This window comes from Anoplophora glabripennis, unplaced genomic scaffold (genome assembly GCF_000390285.2).
Source record: "Anoplophora glabripennis isolate ALB-LARVAE unplaced genomic scaffold, Agla_2.0 scaffold59, whole genome shotgun sequence".
NCBI classification, from domain to species: domain Eukaryota; kingdom Metazoa; phylum Arthropoda; class Insecta; order Coleoptera; family Cerambycidae; genus Anoplophora; species Anoplophora glabripennis.
The window spans coordinates 1621895-1644074 of record NW_019425991.1 but is presented as its reverse complement, the minus strand read 5'-3'; the positions used below and the strand labels follow the sequence as shown (position 1 = coordinate 1644074).

The window sequence follows — 22180 nt, the reverse complement described above, 5'->3', positions numbered from 1 at the left end:
TTGGCAGAACTGTCCGAATTGTCATGGTGTGTCAAATTCCTGCTGGTAAGGAGTGAAAAAATTGGAGAGTGATGAAAATAATCATTTCTAGAAGAATCGCGGTGATTTTTTTTTGTTAAAATTCATAGTTAACCGCGAGATAGAGTATTTTAATTTTTAGCACCTTTGTATATACCAATTATTTGGTAGTGTGAATTGCCAAATTATTACAAAATGGCAGCCACAAGGAGGTTACAAAAAGTGAGTATTTCCGTCGTTTCACGGCTAATTTTCGAATTTTTTCACCAACATGGGCTCGCTTCACGATATATACTGTAATGTTTTTATGATAGATATTTACTCAAGTTTGTAGTTAGAGAGTAAAGTTGTGAAATATCTTGTGACTCATCTGAAGGTTATTTGTCAGAAAATATTGAAGTTTCATATCCAGTCGCTAATACTGGAATTTTTAGGAGCTAGGAGATATTAGGAATTCAGGTTTAAAGTCATTCCGTGATATTCAAGTGGATGAAACAAATATTTTGACCTGGCAAGGTCTTATAGTCCCGGTGAGTTTGTTCTTTTATCATTACCTTTTTATGTGGATTCCCCAGTCAGATAAGTTGATAAGTGTAAACAGTTTGGTTTCGTCAGTTGTATCGTTTATTTAAATGACAGGAAATGTTTCTTTTTAAGGACAATCCGCCATACAATAAAGGAGCTTTTAAGATAGAAATAAATTTCCCCGCCGAGTACCCTTTTAAGCCACCAAAAATAAACTTTAAAACGAAGATTTACCATCCAAACATAGACGAGAAGGGACAAGTCTGCTTACCTATTATCAGTGCAGAAAATTGGAAACCCGCCACCAAAACCGACCAGGGTTAGTATAAAGCCTTGACAGTTTCCTTATTATTGAAAGGCTGTTAATCTTGTTGGAGGTTTCAAGGTTTTTAATAAATTTCCTGTTTGTTGTCGAAAGAAATAAAGAAACAATGACACAAAATATTATGAAAATGGATTTCTTTTCAGTATGTTGCATTTTAATTTTACGTTTTAGTGATTCAAGCGTTGGTGGCGCTCGTGAACGAGCCCGAACCCGAACACCCGTTAAGGGCGGACCTAGCGGAGGAATATTTGAAAGACAAAAAGAAGTTCACGAAAAACGCAGAGGAATACACAAAGAAACACAGTGAGAAGAGACCAGCCGACTAAGAACAGCACAGCCAACCTAGAAACTGTATAAACTTGCATTTTTACTACTTTTTTTTTATTTACACGATATTTAAAAATTATGGTGTTGTTAAGTTTATAATTTATTTTAGGACACGTCCTTTGTATCATTTTGCAGAGTCCTTTTTTTCATTTCGATTGCATTCATGTATATTGAAATTTATTGGATCTAACCATATCTTTTGCATTGTACTATTTGATTCTAAAATAAATATATAAAAGTTTTACATTCTTGTCTTTCGCTATTTGCTGCCCTTTTATTTTTATTTTTATTGCTTTTTAATCTCATAGAACATTTCTCTTTTCTTTGTGGAAACTGTAATGTGCGTTCATTTCGCATAGTGTTCCAATACTATAAGTGAATTTCTATCTTTGCTTTTTGTTCACAAATTGCATGATTAGACTTCTCGGTATGTCTCTGTTTCCAGCTGCTACGTCGGTGCATGTCATAAGCGTACAAGCAAATAACGAGCGTTCAAATAAAAACTTGGTCGAAGTTGGCTCTGACACATTGGACGTAGGGAGTAGCTTATAGCGACCAACTTAACCTCATTTCTCAACGAGCTGTATAGCAGCTGTCAGTTTCAATAACGTTAATGACTATATAACTTTATTTTAAAGAATAATCGTGATAACAATAACAAACAATTAAAGGAGCTGCGGAAAGTGTCCCCCTCCTTGTTATAACAATAAATTAAAGCAGCTGCTGAAAGTGTCCCCCTCCTTGTTCCAAGCACTTTTCACACCTGTTCCTCAAAGAATTAAAGACATTTTCTAAGATGCTCGGGGTATTGTTAATTTCACGAATCTTGTCTATAAGTCGAGCCTGCAGATGGTTTAAATCAGGAATAGGCAGTTCAAAAATAGTGTTTTTAAGGTAAGGCCACAAAAAGAAATCACACGGCGTAATATCACATGACCTCGGTGGAAATTCATGTTCAGCATTGAGACTTATTAGTCGATTTTGGAAAACTTCCCTCAACATATTCATCGTCTCGCCTGCCGTATGTGCCCTTGCGCCATCTTGTTGAAAGTAAAAGTTTGTAATTTCGTTTTCTTCCAGCTGGTTAACAAAAGGAGCGATAATTTCTTCTCTATACCTTTGCGCAGTAAGAGTACCATTAAAAAAAATAGGTCCATAAATCCTCCTTCGATTGAGAGCACACCAAACTCCAATTTTTTGAGCGTGTAGAGGGCCCTCGACAAAAAAGTTATCTGGTTTTTCAGAAGACCACATTCTCATATTCTGTGAGTTTACGTAACCACTTAAATGAAACCAGGCTTCATCAGAAAAAAAGGTGATATTATGAAGTTCACCGTAGTTGTTTAAAAACCATTCACAAAATACAGCCCGTCGCGGAAAATCAACTTCATGAAGTTCTTGCTGACAAGTTAAACGATAGGAGAACAAACGCAAATCTTTTTTTAACACTGTGTGGCAGGTACCGACTGATACTCCCACCATTTGTGATAAAACACGTACAGAAGTTCTTGGCGCATTTTCCATTATTTGTTGGACATTTTCTTTTAATTCTTCAGTCCGCTTTTTAGGTCGGCCGCTTCCTTCTTTTCTTGTTACACTGCCCGTTTCACGAAAAACATTAACACAACGCTGAACTGCACTTTGAAAAATTTTGTACTCAACAACGCCGGGAAATTGATTTTGAAATTCTATGAAACATTCCTCAATAGAATACTTCCATATTCCATCAATCTTGCGTCCATTTCTAAAGTAGGACTCTATGATAAACACTTTTTGTTCTTGAGAAAACACCATTTTAAACGCTTTTTAAAACGAAAATATTCAAATTGATAGCGGCGATATAGCGCTTTGACAGATGACGTTTTAAGTTCATTTGCTATACACTACGCCCTACGTCCAAATTTTCAGAACCAACTTGACCACGTTTTTATTTGAACGCTCGTTATAACATTCATCACACCGATCTGTTTTTGAGCGGCCGCTACATATCCGTTAAGTGACCTGTTACAGGACCCCTTTTTAGAAACGAAACGTAAATAATTTTAAAAGATTTATTGGAGATACAAGTTAGTTTAACGATGACAAATTATATACCTACGATCATTCTAAAATAGCTGGAATGACGAATACACTTCAATAAGACATATATATTTAATAAATCACAAATTATATTGGGATACAAAGTCCAAGGATTCGAAACTTCGACAGTTTTCTGCTCACCCCGGCGAAACCGACTCGCGAATCTAGACGTACACCTTAATTCTTCACGAAGGAGTCGTAGGCTTGGAAAACGTAAGGTGCCACCTCGACCGACCTCGACTTCAAACTCAACGTCGCGGACGTTACGCCCGGTTGAAGCTTAAGCTCCAACAGCACCCAAATGTTGTTCGTCAGCTTCAAAGACTGGTACAGCATATCCTGACCCTCCACGTTCCTCTTTGCGATCGTAAAGATGTTGTTTGACGTCATCTTATTCGAGACTGAGTCCGTCGTACCCTTAATATCACTGATCGTGTACTGTACCTGGAAAACGGAAATGAAATACGCTATCGAGGGCGCTACCAAATAAATCTAACCTCGTTCGCGGACGGAATGTCCCTCCAGGTGGTCAGGAACACTCTTTTATCCAACGTCCCGTCCTCCACGAACAGAATCTGTATGGGAATCTGGCAGGCGTAGTAGAACACGTCCACGTTGTTCTTGATCGCCACCTGAAGCGTCATGAGGGGGTCCATTCGTTGGACCGGCCCGGCGGTGTTAATTGAGAGACTGTATTCCAAGCTTTGGCCCGGTTGCAGTTGCGGGATGGTCAGCGGTGAAGCCGGGGCGATGCCAAAGCTGTTCTTGTTGAATTGGATAGCGAAGCCGGTCATCGCCTACAACGGATTTAGCGAATAACTTAAAATATATTTGTTACATTATTTTTTGTACCTGCATCGCTTTGTTCGTTAGCGTCATGTCCATGGACATTTGACCGGCCCGTCTAGAGAAGGTGCCGTAAATCTCGAGGCCTTTGCCCTTTTCCGCGGGCAACCAACACGTTTTCGGTGGGGTGTACATAGTTGGAGTCGACGACAAACCGAAAATATCACCTAAAAGTCCCGTCGTTGATGGTGCAACACTTCCCGCTATATCCGAAGTACCACCCAGCTGAAAAATAAGTCCCACGTAAGTAAACCGCCTTGAGAAAAGTGAATTAACGTACCAAAACATCTAGACCGCCTCCCAGCAGGTCAACGTTGCTCGTGGGAGCAGCGATTGGTGCTGGAGCTGCCGGAACAGTCGTCCCTAGGTCCATAGACAAGAGGTCTCCGATGAGACTGTCCTGGCTGGGTATAACGGTCGCTTCGGCAGTTGCCGTTGTGTCCTCGGCTGAGCCCTGGCGAGCGGGCAGGGTTTTTCTAATGCCTAGAAATCGCCGGATTACAATAACGTAATTCTCCAAACGTAATTTAACTCACCCGCACTTCTACCCTCAACGAAAGCTGTTGGGGGCTTGTGGTAAACGCTCGCTAAAGACGATATGTGACAGATCAGTTCGTCCAACAACGTCGGTTCCAGGAGGTCCGTTTCCTCGGATATCAACGGTTTGTCGGCCAAGACAACTTCTTTTGCAGCAGCGGGATCAGTACTCAACAATCTAAAAACGAAATAGTGATTTCTTGTAAATCGAACAGGATTTTTTTACCTCCAGTAGATGAAACCACGATCTCTCAAGTCCGGATTGTCTGAATCTTGAGTCGCGAGACTCAACACGTGCTGCACAAGCCCCTGGGTGTGCTGGGGGCGTTTCAGAAACAGTTTCACCACTGCCGTTAGAAGCTGTAATTGTACCTGCGCGTTCTCATCGGCAAAACCTAGAAATATATTTTTTTAATACGAAATATACGAGAAAATAAGAAATGAAACCTTCTAGGAAACTATCAAGCAGTTCATCGGCATTGTCGATCCTCTCGGCATATTCTCCTATTATCCAAACCATGCTAGCTCTGGCCTCCGGCTCATCTAGCGTGTCTAAGTTCTCACATAGGGTGCTAATGATGCTCTCGTATTTGTTGGGGTACTTCCTAAAAATTTATTTTAACGTCGAACATCTTGAGAATAAAGCATCGCGAATGGTGTATACTCTATTAAAGTAGCACTAAATTTAAACATTTGGAACATTTTGGTTTCTTTTTTTTCTGTTGGCAACACTTTTATCATAACTTTAGTTAATTTTAATGCGTCAAATGTCAAATATTTTTTTTGACAATTTTGACAAGAGAAATGTCTGATTAACTACGAACATATCGACGTTTTTTCAATATCTACGTTGATAGTAAAGGAATTTTAAACATACACTCATACAGGTAATAAACAATTTTCAACGACATAATAAAACGGCTATTAAAATTGTAGATCCGCCCCCTATCACCTTCAAATTGTTTACATTTAGGGAGTGGCATTTATTACTCATAAAAATTCTTGATAACATAACTTTTAGCGCATTACACGTCAAGATGTTGGACGAGAAACTGTTACAAGAAAGACTGGCACAGTTCAACCCCGAACCGTTGGTTGAAATTAACGAAACCAAGACCAAAGAGGATATCGAAAGTTATGTGAACAAAGATGACGAGAATAACATCGACTTGGCCAAAACTAATTTTTTGGACGTTTTAAACAGCGAGGACATCAAGAAATCCTGTGAGAGTATTATAAGAAAGTACGGCGTAGGCACTTGCGGCCCCAGAGCTTTTTACGGTAAAAAAATATCGATTTCTCACGGACAATGTAATTAATTGTTATATTTAGGTACAACCGATGTTCATTTGGAGCTAGAAGAACGTATTGCCGAGTTTATGTGTATGGAAGAAGCCATCGTGTACTCGTACGGATTCGTGGCTATATCGAGCTCCATCGCGGCCTACTGCAAGAGAAAAGACATAGTTTTCGTGGACAAAGAGGCGAATTTTCCAATCCAACAGGGCCTGACCGCGGCTCGATCCAACGTGGTGTATTTCGACCACAACGATCCCGACAGTTTCCGAAAGGAGGCCCAAAAAGTCGCCGAGAAGGAAAAAAATAAGAAACCTGCGAGGAAATTCTTGATCGTCGAAGGTGTGTCTTGGAAGACCGGCAAAGTCCTACCCTTGGAGGAATTTCTAAGAGTAGCAGAGGAATTTAAGATGAGGGTTTTCCTGGAAGAAACGTACTCCGTTGGCATATTCGGCGACCACGGCAGAGGCCTCACTGAACACTTCGATATCGACCCCACCCGCATAGACATGATCATTGCCACTTTAGAATCGGCAATAGGCTCCATCGGGGGATTCTGTGCCGGATCGCAAACGGCCATCGAGCACCAGAGACTCTCCGGTTCCGGTTATATTTTCTCCGCGTCGTTGCCCACTTATCTTGTCCAAGCCTGTTTGGAATCCTTAAAGGTTATGGGGGAGAAGCCGAAACAGCTGAGAGCTCTGGCGGAAGAATTCCACGATTTTCTAAAAGAAACCTGCAAGTTTAAAGTTATAAGCGATTCGCAGTCAGCATTCAAGGTGTTCACAGTCACAGATGAAGATCGCAGGGTGGAGACGGAGACGAAGATTTGGGAGTTCTGTAAGGAGAACAAGGTGCATTTTCTCAGGAACGACGTTGGGTTGGTTGTGAATCTGAACGTGGCATTGCGTGACGATAAGCAGAGGCTAGAGAAGGTGTACGATGTATTGAAGAGAGCTGCTACCTTGTAATTGTAGTTTATCGCACTCTTTTTATATTTATTGAAAAAAAGTACAATGTTATTTCATAAAAATTCCATATTATACCGATTTTAGGTGTCTACGTTATATATAATAGATTTTGTTGTTAATAAATTAGTTTTTTTTAAATTGCACTTTTTTTTCGTCAGCTTATTTGAAAATTTTCAATTCGTTACATGACGAAATTATTTTCATGCGATATTGAATGCAAAAGTGTCTGGAATTATTAACTCTTTAACTCTGTTGCGGTTTTATGTTATATCGCATTAACCAAAAATGTGTAGCATCGATTCCACCGGGAAAGTGACTATTTTTTTAATATATTTTTCTAAAAATACATTGCGGGTTTTAAATGTCGTGAAACATTTCCACCTTCCTAAATGCATCACAGTAATTATGGCACAACTGTTTACATCGTTGCAATATTAGTCCGGGCGAATTAGGTTTTTTTTCAAAAATCGGGCCCAACTCAAATTTTATGGGCTTAAAATTAAGTAAAAAATACACAGAATAGAAGCCTAAATTTGTATAGAGGTCATGCGTCATATTGTTTATAACAAAAGAAAAAAAAATATTATTTTTTTCAGTTTTTCGCTTATTTCTCCGAAAATAAGCCTCTAATCGACATGAGGTATACCTATCGATTTTGTTCCTGAGGAAATGTGCTACAAGGATAGGCTTTTGCGAAAGCTCGTAAAATTTTTTTTACATTGCAAAATTAGCGGTAGTTTTGCAAAATTTTCAGCATTAAATAAAAATAATTAATTTGACTGAAATTGGATTGGAAACTACAGAAAAAGATAACTGTAGGGGCGCTCAGCAAATACCCGCAAAATCCGGACCCCAATTTCAAAATGGCGGCCTCTGCAAAGTTATAAAGTCAAAGGAAAATGTGAGCGGGTATATTTTCTGCCCACGTCAAGATATCTATATTCGGTAAAAATAGGATCGAAAAGTAATTACATTGTCTTGCGTTTACGTAAATTTCAGATTTTTCAGTTGCAGAATAAAAAAATTATTGACAAAAAATCAAAAAACACGGTAATTAGGGTCCTTATCTCGGCGGTTTTTTAATATACAGATTTCAAACCAATTACATCAAATAGTGCTTAAAAAAACATAAATTAAAAAAAAAGTGTCTCGATCAATAGGAGTCGAGTAAATTTTTTTTTTTAAACGGTATTCTGGCTGTTCTATTTAATATTTTGTAATAAACTTGGGCTCGTTGTAAAATAGAAGACTTCCTTTATACGCTGAATTTCTTTTTTAATGGATTCAACCAAGAAATGACCATGTTAACGTTCGTTAAAGACAGAATTGCCAGGACAGGAGAGGGCTTTGACGTCGTAGTGTCCATGCTGCGGTCGGCTTCTCAAAATTCTTACTTAACAAATGTGGCACTTAGAAAGCAGCTACCGGGATGCAATTTTTTTAAATCAACTTCTTTTTTTCCGCTCTTTCAAATGGTGTAACCAAAAATCTGTGAGTCATCGCCAGACCCCGAAAGCTACATTTTAATTGACTTTTCACATTTTTCTTTGTAATTTCATTACGCTTCGATATTTTGAAAAGTAAGAAGGTCTTTTTATGTATTAAAAAACAAATGTCAATTATTTCTTAGATTTAGAGGCTCTACGTCTGTCTGTTACTACAAGTCGAAGACTTTTTGTGATGTATGTCAGGGAAAAATATGTTCCGCCACTCTATTACCCGATGCAGGGGCCAATATTACCACCATTGAACGACATGGGGGGTGGCGTTCTAGTATGGTAGCGGAGACATATACAGAAGATTCTATACAAAATAAAATTTCACTCGCAAATAAATTGTTACCATCTTCTGCAATATCGACACTTTCAATTTACATGTAGTGTAAAATAAATTGTAATCGTCTTGTTTATAATAGTTACTGTTTTGTATTGAAATGTTATATTACTTAAAATGTGTTATTTAATTAATAAAATCATAAATAAGTTTTGAAAAAATAACAAATTATTTGGACATTTGTTTTATGTTCTAGAACGAAAAAGACTGGCATTCTAGAACATAAAAGTATTTTGCAGCTAGGTGACAAAAAAAAAATTCACCTTGTCAACTGAAAATTTAACGACAGTCGATTTTTGATGACAGTTTTCGAAAAAAATTGTTCATAGCAAAACTTTTGTAATAAATAATTTATACCACAAGAAATATTGTACTATACGCACAAACCCGAACGCATACCGTTTAGTTTACTGCCCGTTTTGACATGAAAATTAAATACAGTAAAAAGATAGTCAAGTTTTTAGTATTTCATGTTTTAATTAGGCAAAGATAAATAGCTAAAAACCCCTAATAGCCAAGTAAATGAAATTTGTAATACATGTAAATCAAAAGGTTATTCGTTTCAGATTGAAACTTGGTTTAATCGTTAGTTTAGGCAAAATGAAATAATACTTCCCAAAAAGTATCGGTTTAAAACAACAAGATCATTGTTTAAACAATGATTGCAATTACCAAAAATGGAGTTTTCCACCTGTATTAAAAAGCCTTCTCCAACAGAAGTTTTTGCTTCTGTTTGTACTTATAGGTTTTCAAAAAATGCTTCATTTGAGACCTGCTAAATTAAAATCTATTAACAATTTGTTTAAATAATTGCAAAAAACCAGCGAAATTTGAATTTGCTATAAATAGAAGGAAAAAGCATAAATAGTCTCTAAACTGCAGTAAAAGTTGTATTTTGTTAAGCTTAAGAAACCCTGAAAATTTGGTAAAAAAATTTTTATTTGTTTACGAGTTTTTGAATTTGTTTATTAGAAATAGCATTTTTTCAATTACAAAAACGCGGTTGTTAGCGTTATAATAAAGGGCCTTATGAGGGCTCATTTGTTTCGTCTTGACTTATATTTTCAAGAAATGCAATTGGAAATTGTAATTTCATAGGCTAACCTCCTCAAAACGGCGCATAAACAAATAGTGTAATTTGTTTATAAGGTTTTTTGTTAATAACTTTGCGAAGAATGAATATTTTTTAAAGACGCTTTAATATTTTTTGATATGTTTTAATTTACTTACCTGTTTTAAAATATAATATGTAATTTAATGTAAAAAAATAATACTATTATGCATATTACATCCAAAAACTCAATTCTCAATAAAATAAACTTCAACCCTTTCACTGCTCCAGACGTATATATTCGCTAAAAATTTATAGGGCTCAAACTGCTCCAGACGGATAAATTCGCATGAATAGTTAAATTGGATCAGGCTGCTCAAACCGTATATATTCGCAACCGTGCACATAGTGACTCGGTTATTGCAATTGGTAAGGCGAATTTTTGCGGGCGAGCTTATACCGATTGTGACAAATATTTTTATGGAAAGAGGAACTGGTAATAGTACCAAGATTGTTCATGTTTCTTTCAGTTTCTATTTAGTACATATACTGTATTTTATTCAAAATAAAATCGTAAAATTTATCGTAAATCGTAATTTAACACAACATAATGTAAAACNATTAAAAAAAAAACGTTAAAATTGGTCCACGATTACCGGAGATATTGCAAAATTTTTGGGATTTGAAGTCTCGGAACGTTTCCGTCTTATTTCCCCCACCACATTCCAGGTGTAAAAATGTATTCGATATTTTTTAAAGGGTTAAAAATTACTATAAAATGCATTTCTTCAATATATTTAACCGTTATTATAAAGTTTAAGGGTTGATTGATTTATTCCCGAAATTTCAAGTATTAATGTTTATAAATAAATAAGTTATGAATTTAAAAAAAGCTATCTCGGCTAAAAATGGTCCTAGAACAATTTTTTTTTAATTCGTGAAAAATTACCAGGTTACGAATAGCAAAGCGGCTTAACGCTTAATTAACGAAAAACCTTATAAACAAATTACACTATTTGTTTATACGCCATTTTGAGGAGGTTAGCCAATGAAATTACAATTTCCAATTGCATATCTTGAAAATATAAGTCAAGACGAAACAAATGAGCCCTCATAAGGCCCTTTATTATAACGCTAACAACCGCGTTTTTGCAATTGAAAAAATGCTATTTCTAATAAACAAATGCAAAAACTTGTAAACAAATAAATATTTTTTTACCAAATTTTCAGGGTTTCTTAAACGTAACAAAATACAACTTTTACTGCAGTTTAGAGACGATTTATGCTCTTTTCTCCTTTTACAGCAAATTCAAATTTCGCTGGTTTTTTGCAATTATTTAAACAAATTGTTAATTGATTTTAATTTAGCAGGTCTCAAATGAAGCGTTTTTTGAAAACCTATAAGTATAAACAAAAGCAAAAACTCATGTTGGAAAGCGCTTTTTAATACAGCTAAAAAACTCTTTTTTGTAATTTTTACATTATAATCGTTGTTTAAACAATGATCTTGTTGTTTTAAAGCGATACTTTTTGGGAAATATTATTTCTTTTTGCCTAAACTAACGATTAAACCAAGTTTCAATCTGAAACGAATTTTTGTACAATTTTTTTTTCATTTACTGGGCTATAAATGATTCTTGCAACACACGGTTTTATTTGCCGAAACCTTTTTTAATTTAAAAAAACAACCTGGGGATCTAAAATCCGCTGTCATAAAACTGCCACTCACCTGAAAATATCCTTTATCACCACTATGGCCTCTTGTACGACATAGTTGACCTTGGTTTGGATCAAATCCAACAGCGTGGACACGCAACGCTCGGCGGACGGTTCCACCTTGATCGCGCACCTTCCTATTGCCCTGACGGCTTTCCTCACAAAATCCACATCGACTTCCGTGGCGTACTCCTTAAGCTCGCTAAGCACCTGCGCGATGTTCGCCTGAGAAGCCAGACGGATCATGATGTCCAACTTTTCAAGCTTCACGTAGATCGGGTCGTTGTATTTAACGAAGAACACCTGCAAAGAAACGTTCCGAGTCTCCCGAAACCCTCTCGACATCCGAGTACTTACCTTCATCTCGTGTTTGAGTATATCGGGTTTCTTCTGCACGATCAAGTTGATATTTCTCAGGGCGACGTACTGAACTTCAGGTTCCGAGCTGAGGAGGGTCACCAAAGGCGGGGCCAACTTCTTGCTGAGGGTGCTGCAGAATTCCGTGTCCCCCGCCAGGATCTCCATCATCTTTATGAGGACTTTGACAGCGGAAAGGACGACCGCGGCATTGGCGTGGGCCAGTCGCGGGGTTATCCGCTCGCAGATGCTCTGAGCCTCACGTTCGTCCCTTGGGGTGTAGTTCGAGAGCGAGTCCAGGATAAACACTTGGCCCCATTCCGTGCACTCGTTCAGAGCGGTTAGGAGCTTGTTGATGGTGCTGGTGCTCAGCTCTAACGACAAACAAAAATTAACATTGCATAAAACTAGGACGTACCCTTCAAATGACCTTGAAACGTAAGGTCTTTGCAAGAACCTGTATAAAAATGTATTTTACGAGTAAAGAAATAAGCTTAAATTATTTACCGACAAGAGGCTGGCCGGTGGGGCTGCTTTCGTTAATCTCGGAAAGCGCCGCGACAGCGTTTGCGACCACCATGGGATTCGAATCGCTTAACAGTTCCTTAAGCTGCTCTAGAAACCCTTGGTCTTCCACTAAGCCTACAAGAACACTTTTCAGGACCCTTATTTATCACAAACGAAGATATACCTGAAGAAATGTCGTATAATTTGGCCACGCACACGGCAGCAGTTTTCCTAACGTAAGGATCCTCGTCTTTCAAGCATTTCCTCAGAGGTTCGCACAGATACTCAGTGATTTTATCTACCCGGATGCAGCCCATGGTCCTTACAGCCAGGGCTCGAATCAACGGATTGGGGTCCTCGCAATCCTATAAAAATGAGCAGTTAGAACGGACGGTACGTTAAGGTAGTCTACAAAAAGGGATACTAAAAATTACCTTAAGGAGCTGTGAAGTTGGCAAATCCTTGCATAAAAATCATAATATAAGAGCGGTGCATTTCAAGCTTACTCATTTTTTATTAGATTACCAAAACTTACCTTGACAAATGTGTTCACCGCCATTATGGCCATGTCGGGTTGGGATTTCGCGTAGTTCATCAAATATAGGTAAACTAGCTTTTTCAATTCCAAGTTGTCGGTCTGCATACAGTTTACGACGTCGGGAAACAAGGCCGACACGTCTTTGCCCACCGTCATTGAAGCGATAACCTTAGAAATATGGAAGATAAAATGTTTTGGTAAAAAAAAAGGATTAGTTATTACCTTCTTCACAGCTTCTTTCTTCTTTTCCTTCTTGTCATTGTTCAATTCTGACTTTAACTCGAATATTTCACCTTTTTTAGTGGTGGTAAAGTACTTTGAGTCGGTCATGTTTATAAAACTGGAATCAATATCAGAGGAAATGTAGCGATTCCTTAAGTTTAAGAAAAATTTTCAATAGATTTGATGACATAAAAAATTAGCAGATTTATTTGTTCAGTTTTTGGTAATTACCTGTACTATTAAGCAGTATTCACAATTCGGCAAATACTTTTTTAACAACAAAAACGCCCCACTGCTTTGACAGGAGACGGTAGACGTCACACGCATAGAGTATTTTGACTATTTTGTTATTCCATATTAGTTTTCTATGGTGATACGTCAATATATGCAGTGCTGCCATCTGACAAAACTTTTGACTATAAAAAATAATGGATAAACAAGGACTTCGAGCTGAAGGTTGATCTTAATTTTTTCAGATGAAAAAAAAGGCGTGGCTAAAAGTAGTTTAAAACATTAGCCTTAGTACTGCTGGTTCATAATTTTAAATGTTTTTGTAAAAAAATGGCAGACAAATTAAAAAAAAAAGTTCAAATATAAGATTTTGACGAATTTCGTTGATTATATTTGTTACAGAAATCCGAAATTACAGTTTGGTTGACAATTTATTGCAATGGAAAATGTAATTTCACGTAATTTGTGACGCATAATACGAACGACAATAAATAATAAAATTGTATGAAAATTGTTTAAATTTTTATAATACATTTTTATGAAGAAAATATTTTACAAACTATAATTTCTTTGAATAGGTCGTATATTTTATGTATTTCAAATATGTGACGTCATATTAAACTTTATTAATTTATTAATTTATATATGAATCAACGTACGGAAATGGTGCTGCATCAGTTAAGTTGGAATAGGAGAGCAGATTTTTAACTTATGAAAACAAAAAGTAGAGATACAGCAATAAATTGTTTTACCGGAAAGTTATAATTCAACCTTTGAAATTATAGCCACCTTGGCAAAATAAGTGGTGTGATATTAGGAACACTATTGTAGAATTGCAACACTGCAACTTCATGTCACTGTAAATAGTTGTCATTTTGGTGAATTTGTAAATTGTGTAATATCTGTGGTATTCCGTTGATAAAATGTTATTAACCATGAAGAAAATGTAAAAAATGGGCGCAAAAGATTCGAAAAGGAGTTGTCTGAGCTACGAGGATGCAGTGAAGCGGAGTAAGTGCAATATTACTATGTTGACTGTCCATCGCTTATATCATGTGATATGTTAAAACGTAAATAGTATCATTAAAAAAATACGTGTAATTAACTTATGTACGTTCAAGGAAACGACAACATTCGATCGCAAATTGGTTTTCTTGCTTTGATTTGCGTTTTTTCCCCGACTGGTTCGGGTTAATTTTTCTCCGAACGTTTCGCCTTTTTAATTAATTCGATCTGATTAGTCGCTTTAATTTGACTGCAGCGAATACGATTCTGTTGATAATCGTTTAAACGGTAATTTCCACAGTAATTTTTTTAATTTGTCCAGACAAATGAGGAAGCAGCAAGGCAGTGTATGGACATGTCCTCATTTAGTGATGAACTGCTGCTTTTATTGCATAAATAAAAATTCCTCACTGATTGCAATGCAGACATATTTCACTTATTTACATATCAATAAATGCAGTTAAACTTGTTATTCAAATTATGTAAGTAAATAAAACGAGAACTTTGATGGGTTATGAGGTTGTTGGTATTCTCCAGGTTTATTAAACATCGTGTGGGTGTTCCTTGTTCGCACACTAATAGTTTCTGTGGTTGTAAAGTTGATTTGCGTCGGTTTTTCCAGTGGTTTGCCTAATAATAAATAATGCATTCGATGATTTGTGAAATACGATGCTAAAAAGTGCAAGGGCAGGGAAACCACAATCAAAACATCAATAAAAATATAATTTTCTCTGTTAATCGCTAAACTGACTTGGTAAATGTTATTAAAAATAGTTTTGCTTGGAAGGTAATGAGCAATATCGACATGTGAGTAATTTTGAATAAAATTTCATCGTTTTTTTCGTCACTCGGATATATTGATATATTGGGCGATATTATGGTGGTATTACTGGTATTACTTTGAGGGACACCTATCTATGGTTAAGCCTTTCTAGAAAATGATAAAAATCACGTTATAATTATTCTCGCGCATCTTATCTGATAACATTAATCTACTTCGACTATTTTTATTATATGAAAATCAATCTAATTGTCATGATTCACATATATTTATGGTGCCATTTAGTCATTGTTAGTTTTTTTGCCGATAGAATTCATTTTTGATTTATTTTATAATCCTATTATACTCAATTTTGATACGGCTTGTTCGCTGATTGTTCTAGGCTCTAGTCTAGACAATAGTATCTAAAAAAAAATGACAGTGGGTTTATGTTTCAGACACAGCGTTATTAATATTATCGATTTCACTGCATTTGATGTAGGCTGTATCTAATTTGGCTTAGCAAATTTGTTTATGTAAACTAGTTATAAAAATTGAAGAATAAAAAAATTCATAAATTTTAAGGGGATTTTCAAAGGCTGTAACTTAGCGGAAAACGGTCTTGGAGCAATTAAAAAAAAGCGAAAGTTTTGATTTCAAAATCTGAGAGAAAAAAATTTTTCGCCCACTTTTAAGAAATCAATCCAGCTTAAAAAATTTTTTCAAGATTTTTGCTTCCTTTTCAAAAGATCCATGGGCATCAATATACAGGGTGTCTCACGGTGACGGCCCATTAGAATTATTTCAGAGACTACTTATACCGGGTTTTCGGGCATGCCCTTCTCAACTAAAATAATGGCGTCCACGTACGACTTCTGGTTATACCGGAAGTCGCCATCAACTTGCTTATTTTAAATGGAACACCCTATATATTATTGCAATTTTGGATTCTACGTGTTATTTTAGGTGGACTCTTATGAAGTTTTCCTATTCCTAAAATTAACTGTTTTCGACATATTTAATTTTTTATATTTTATAGTAAGAAAGACGAAGCAACGATATTTATAGGGGGGATAGCTAGGTCTCTAAGCTTCCCATCCATACCTTCAAAGTGGCTTAATTGCATACAGGGTGCTAGAAATTTAATGCCAAGTTTAGTTTACTTCAAGCCTTCATAAGTCGGTTTTTTTAAATGGAACACCATGTATGTTTTCCTATATTCTCATAAACAGTTTTATTATCTTTCGAACGGTATCAGGGTTCCCTATACCTATCTCTTCTAGTTTTTAAGTTATCTACTATTTTTTGTGTAATCACCTAAAATCGTGTAATTTCTTGTGAGGATAGCTGTGGAATTTTTAGCAAAACTTCAAAACAAACAACTAAACTGTCAATTTGTTGTTAGTCTCTTGCAGTGACAGTTCAATTTAGTGTTTATAAGAAATGGGAAGCAATACATATTCAAATACTGATATTTTAAATTTATTATACATTCACGGATGTTGCAATGGGATTATAAGCAGAACATGTACAGTTTTTAATGAGACATATCCAAATTTGCCACCAATAAGCAGAAAAAAGTTTATTTTAACAAATCAACTAGAACTAGAGTATGGTCGAATTTGTGCAGAAAGAATTTTACCAAAACCAATAACTTCAAATGAAGATAATGATAATGTAATAAATGTGCTAGCCTATTTTAATGTTCATCCAGAATCCTCAACTCATGCCGCTGAGTATGATTTAGGCATTTCAGGAGCATCCATTCACAGGACGGTATCCAACTGATTTGCTTTTCAAATATGGTATTAGTTTTGGAAAATTTCTGATATTTACATATTTTTTAGCATTCAGTGTACTTTTTAACATAACATCGAAGGTTTAATTTTATTAATTTTATGTTTGAAATATGTCAGGAATACTGTTTTGGACACTATTTGAATTTTCTTCGAACTACACCACCCTTTGAATTCATTGTAGGCAATCTCGTACTGTCTCGACGATTTTTTGGGGGTTAATTGTGAAACAGCACTTTGTACCGCTTCCAATACTTCCCCTGGTAAATGCTCGTCTTCACTTTCCGAGCTCATTTTGAATTAAACACTCTTAGAATATGAATTACAATGTATAATTCCGACACTACTTTTTCAAACAACAAATTATTGTTTATTAGGTTGCTATTATTATGATAGTCACCTCGCCTAAACCGTCTTGATTCAAACACGATTTTAAAAGTTTTTTAAAGTACTATTTCGCGTTCTAGATATAAAAATAACTATTGATGAAAAAAAATATGGATATTTGTGAAAAAAAAAAGATGAAATGGATAAAAGACGCAAAATTTACCTTTTAGTTGATTTGAACAAAAAGTGACAATTTTGATTATTCGAATCACAATGAAAAAAAAAATCGCAGCGGTTTGAACTCTTCAGGTTTCTTTGGGACACTTTGAGGTTCAAGGGGAATTAAAATATCCTTAGTCTCTCCATTATTTGTAAAGTTATCTCAAGATTAGCGAAAATCCTTAAATATATCAAGTTTCTTGGACCAATTTTTTTTTTTTTTTAAATATGATTTCTTAGAGGTGGTCAACGATAAAAATTTAAGATTTCTAGATCCTGAAACTAGACACCTCAAGCTTCAATTTCCTTCTTTTTTATTGCTGTACGACAATCTTCCGTCAAGTTACAGCCTTGTGATAATCACTTAAAACTTAAGGTTTTTTTGATCCCTTAATTTTTGTGACTAGTGTATATTTGTCCGTAAAACTTTTTAATATGATTTAAACAAATAATAATGGATTTAAATATTGATTTTACTGGTTCAATTATATCGGAAAAACACTGTTTCAATCTGACATACTTCTTTCCCAAATATTCCCATGTATAATCTAATCATAGGTAAATAATTCCAGCAAACAAATCGATTTTTTTTTTTTTTTAAATCGTTGAATATGTATGCGTCGCCTTATTTTTTATTTTAGAAGTTACTCCAGTACAATTTCAAGTGCTTATGTATTTATATACTGTGATAATTGAACAATTAACATTATTTATCGATAAAATCTAGCAGATAACACACTTTTGTCCTATTCACTAGGTAATAAGAACAAACAATTCGATGATAAAGATACTTTGAATTCGTTTTTATTGTATAAATGTTTCATGTTATGAATGTTGTAGAAAGTAAATAATTGGTATTTATTTTATGGCTCGTCGTCTCTATGATTTCTACGTGTAAAGGGCCGTCTGGACAGGAACGCATCGCGATGGCTTCAACAAAAGGTGCCAAACAGAAAATTCGGTGATGGAATTACAGGTCTTTGTTAATTGTAAACGTCTGATAACATTGTTATTTTTAAAACATGCGATAATTTAGACTTGATCGCTTGGATTAAAATACTTAATATTTGTTTACGTATCAGTATATACGGTGAATGAAATTTACATAACCGATTTTTTTTTTCAGTGACGGATGCCGAGCTCAAGAGAGTATGTGAGGCGTTCAAGAGACTGACCAACGGAGGCCAGTACCTGAGCCGCCAGGCGTTCACCCAGAACGTCCTGGGGGACGGCGTCCCGGTGACTATAGCCGACTGGCTGTACGCGGCTTGCGGGGGCACTTCGCGGGGCATAGCCTTCCGGGACTTAATATGCGGGCTGGTCCTGCTCACAAAGGGCACTCAGGAGGAGAAGATCAAGTGAGTGTCGTTATTTAATGAAATCCGCGAATATGTTTGTTTTGCTGTTGTTGTTCTCGTCTGTATCACTTTGTTTGCAAAGAATTTTTTAAATCGCGTTGTTTTCGAGCAATACAAATATATCGTTAGTTCTTGAGTTTAACGACACCGAAAAGCAAATAACAATTTTAAACAGTTACAAAACAAATTGAATAATGTCTTATGACTTAGTTAAACACGGTGCTGTATTGTGGTTGGAAAATGTCTGTTCTGGATCTGAAAAATAAATGTTTGTGCTAAAAATAATTGTAAAGTTGTCCCGACCTTGAATTCGAGTTTTGTCGAAGGGTATTTAAATGGTGAAATTTAAGACTGTTTAAATTTGACTATTTCAGATTTTCTATCGGATTCGTAAACGTAAACGAGTTTAACACGAGAGAAAACAAAACATGAGATTGTAGGAGAACGCGGCTTATCTTCTGACCAATGATAAGGCATTTTACGATATAAAAATAACAGTAATTACTGTTGCTGCTCGAATATTGATAACAAACGTCAATCCTTCATATTACTTAATCGGAATTTTATATAAACAATGCCATATTGCAGAAAAAAACTAAACAAATCTTTACATAGGTTGTTTTCCTGATTTTTTTTATCTAACGTTTACTTTAGCACCTATTTCTAAATAGTGTTATTTATTTATTTGTTTGCTGTAGCTTAAATACATTTAAATTTCAGGTTCTGTAAGAATGGATCTATAAATTATAATAAAGTTACAGTTGTTAACTTAGAATCGCCGTAATACTATAAAGATATACACCAGTAAACTGGAAACTAAATTAAATGTAAATCTTGACAATCTTCTTTCGTTGTATTAACATTAACCGTTTGTTTTTTTGTCCGCCTTATGCCCTCTTGTCATATCACATCAGGTGTATTGATATGTAGTTTGCTTAAACCAGGCCAATGTCAAAGGTCATTGACGCTGAGATTCACAAACTAAGTGCAGTGCTTTAAAAAATTGTAAGAATATTAGTACTTCTTATTAAAAACTTGAAGTGATTCTAAGAAATATATAAAATCTATCAGATTACTAAGTATTTTTATTTATTTTTAATATGTTGGTTTTATAAGACGCTAAAATTATTATTTTAAAACATAAAATGTATATCTGACAGACCCAAAATTAATATTTACTGTAGATTTAATATAAACTGAAAAAAAATTTATTTTTTTAAAAAGCATTGTTTGGTGCTTCGTGAAAATATGGTGAATTTAAGGGGGTATATCGGGTTTACTCAAATGCACAGATGTACTTGAAATTTATATAGCGTATTACCCAGTGCTCCCTCTGTGCGTCATGTTTTTTTGAAATTTTGTTTGAATCTAGATTTTGAGATATTGTTGTTGAAAGTTGTTCATTTTAACATAGGTTTATATGGCGAAGATGGACGGTGCGGCTCTTTTTTTTGCCCATAACAGAAAAAAAATGTAGAAATTGTGAAACAAAACTTTTCCATAGATAGATTCCATTATCTTATTTTTGATGTAAAACTAATGTAAGTTTTGAACATAGTACAGCTGTATTAATTAAAAACAGAAACCTATAATTGCATTTCTGTTTAACTTGAGGATTAATGTGGCAACGTCGCAATCAGCTGACAGCAAGGAGGGAATACATTTGAAAGACTTGATAAAAACGAAATTCAAACATATACATTTTTCCTAAATCCCATGTACATTGTTATCAACAATAAATTATCCACAACAGATGATTTTTTGTAATGTTTTAAAAAAACTAGATTAATTAAAAAAGACTAGGAAGCTGTGATATATTGGAATAAAAAATACTGTTGATAAATCCTTTTAATATATTTAATGGTTTATAAAAACATCGTAATCATTACCCAGCGATATTTAGGGTTACATAAAGTTTTCTTTACTTGATAATATAGTAATACCTACTTGAGATAAAAGCATTTGTACGGAATAACAAAGGAACATAAATATTTCTCAGCAAACTTTATATCTAACAAATTAGTTATAGTTGCAAAACTTTTGTAACATTACTAAAATAGAGATTAAAAACAGTGAGTAATAATGTAATTTCTATCATAGAACCTTCAAAATTGCATCCAACATTTTCTTTGACTTGGACGAGAGATGGGCGCGAGTGTCATTTCATTTCTGTAGAACTAAATTAATATAATTCTCTTTGTTTTACCAGTTCACATGATTTACGGATTTTAAATAAAGGATACAAATCTTCGCGAGGATAATACGATATATCTGCTATATATAATAATTATATTTTACATAGTTTATACACAATACGTTTTTGAACGCGTACGCATCTTTACCCGAATTTGACGCACAATATCTCCGATGTCCGAGGTCTGTAGGTTCACAGTGTGTACAACTGCACTCGATTATTAGCGCTGTTGCCACATCTACATAGTGTTTATGCGTTCATTAAATATAATTTAAAACTACTTCAATATAATATTTTTATGTTGTTAATTAGTCAATATGTATGCTATGTGCATACGAGTAGATTTCTTTGCTATATAGATAATGTTTATCGTAAATAATTTTAATAGAATTTAATTTTTTCAAATTGGCAGTGGGTTTTAGTCCCATAAGAAAAGCATAGGACCCTCCCCCTGCGCTCCTCACTTCCCTTGGACCGATATACCTCCTTAAAATTAAAGTAAAAGTTAAATTTTTTTTCCAGAGTGGGACAAAAACAATGCCACTGTTTCACTTGTCTTTTTTATGAGATTCGATCTGTGGTGACAAAATGATTTTTGTTTTATCCAAAAAAAAAAACATTAACACAGGTTCCTATGGACGTTGTACTGCAACGAATCGGGCACCCAGATCGTCCGGTCGGAGTTCCAAAGCGCCCTACAGATCGAGGGGACCCTGCCCCCCTCTGACGGATCGAACAAAGCGAACCCCTCGTGGGACCGAACGTCGATATCTCTCTTCGGCGCCGGCCAAGACAAGGTCACCTTCGAGGAATTCCGCACCTGGATAATTTACAATAAAGAGGCGACGGTCCTGTCCAAATGGTAATCTGTTGCGTTTTTTAGTTATTTCTCGAGGTTATTTCGGGTTTTTTCGTAGGTTACTCTCTAACCCTTGCGTTTCCTTGAGTTCCGACTTGGAAACGCCCACATTCTACCAGACGTTGTCTGGCGTTACGCACCTGGAAGAGCAGGACATCTGCGAGTTGGAGAAGTGCTTCTGGGCACTGCAGAGTGCCTCCACTACGGGCCACCTGGATTTTAACTGTCTCAAGTCGTTAGTTTCGCCGCCCGTTCCGCTGAAAGCCTGCAAAGGGTAATAAAA

At 35.5% G+C, this 22180-nt stretch overlaps 4 protein-coding genes across 6 annotated transcripts in view; 3 read left to right on the top strand and 1 right to left on the bottom strand.

The window, feature by feature from the left end:
* The first annotated feature begins 12 nt into the window (after positions 1-12).
* LOC108906474 (ubiquitin-conjugating enzyme E2 L3) lies at positions 13-1211 on the top strand. Its single transcript, XM_018709746.1, has 4 exons — positions 13-240; positions 453-548; positions 676-862; positions 1040-1211. Exons 1-4 carry the CDS (start codon positions 214-216, stop codon positions 1192-1194), a joined length of 465 nt encoding a protein of 154 aa, XP_018565262.1. The 5' UTR covers positions 13-213; the 3' UTR covers positions 1195-1211.
* Positions 1212-3232: 2021 nt separating this feature from the next.
* LOC108907043 (AP-1 complex subunit beta-1) lies at positions 3233-13469 on the bottom strand. Of its 2 annotated transcripts, none has more exons than XM_018710560.1 (14): positions 13380-13469; positions 13149-13266; positions 12924-13094; positions 12573-12753; positions 12389-12523; positions 11882-12255; positions 11538-11827; positions 5105-5262; positions 4884-5052; positions 4657-4835; positions 4401-4603; positions 4127-4345; positions 3772-4071; positions 3233-3718 (listed from the first exon to the last, which is right to left on the bottom strand). In XM_018710560.1, the coding sequence occupies exons 2-14, from the start codon at positions 13254-13256 to the stop codon at positions 3452-3454; spliced, it is 2754 nt and encodes a 917-aa protein (XP_018566076.1). In that variant the 5' UTR covers positions 13257-13266; positions 13380-13469; the 3' UTR covers positions 3233-3451. The 2 variants fall into 2 exon arrangements, with proteins under 2 accessions (XP_018566076.1, XP_018566082.1); XM_018710566.1 differs by having other exon boundaries at positions 3452-3718; positions 13149-13299; positions 13380-13465.
* Positions 5429-7062, top strand: LOC108907057 (serine palmitoyltransferase 1). The gene is made up of 3 exons (XM_018710576.2): positions 5429-5544; positions 5679-5938; positions 5990-7062. The coding sequence occupies exons 2-3, from the start codon at positions 5695-5697 to the stop codon at positions 6922-6924; spliced, it is 1179 nt and encodes a 392-aa protein (XP_018566092.1). The 5' UTR covers positions 5429-5544; positions 5679-5694; the 3' UTR covers positions 6925-7062.
* A 763-nt stretch (positions 13470-14232) lies between the features above and the next one.
* The window catches only part of LOC108906845 (ubiquitin carboxyl-terminal hydrolase 32), a 35423-nt gene continuing 27475 nt past the window's right edge, over positions 14233-22180 (top strand). For both annotated transcript variants that reach the window (XM_018710277.1, XM_023457224.1), the window contains exons 1-4: positions 14233-14390; positions 18613-18844; positions 21667-21900; positions 21956-22171. In XM_018710277.1, the coding sequence (XP_018565793.1) occupies positions 14333-14390; positions 18613-18844; positions 21667-21900; positions 21956-22171 (740 nt within the window). In that variant the 5' untranslated portion in view covers positions 14233-14332. The remainder of the gene's footprint in view (positions 14391-18612; positions 18845-21666; positions 21901-21955; positions 22172-22180) is intronic.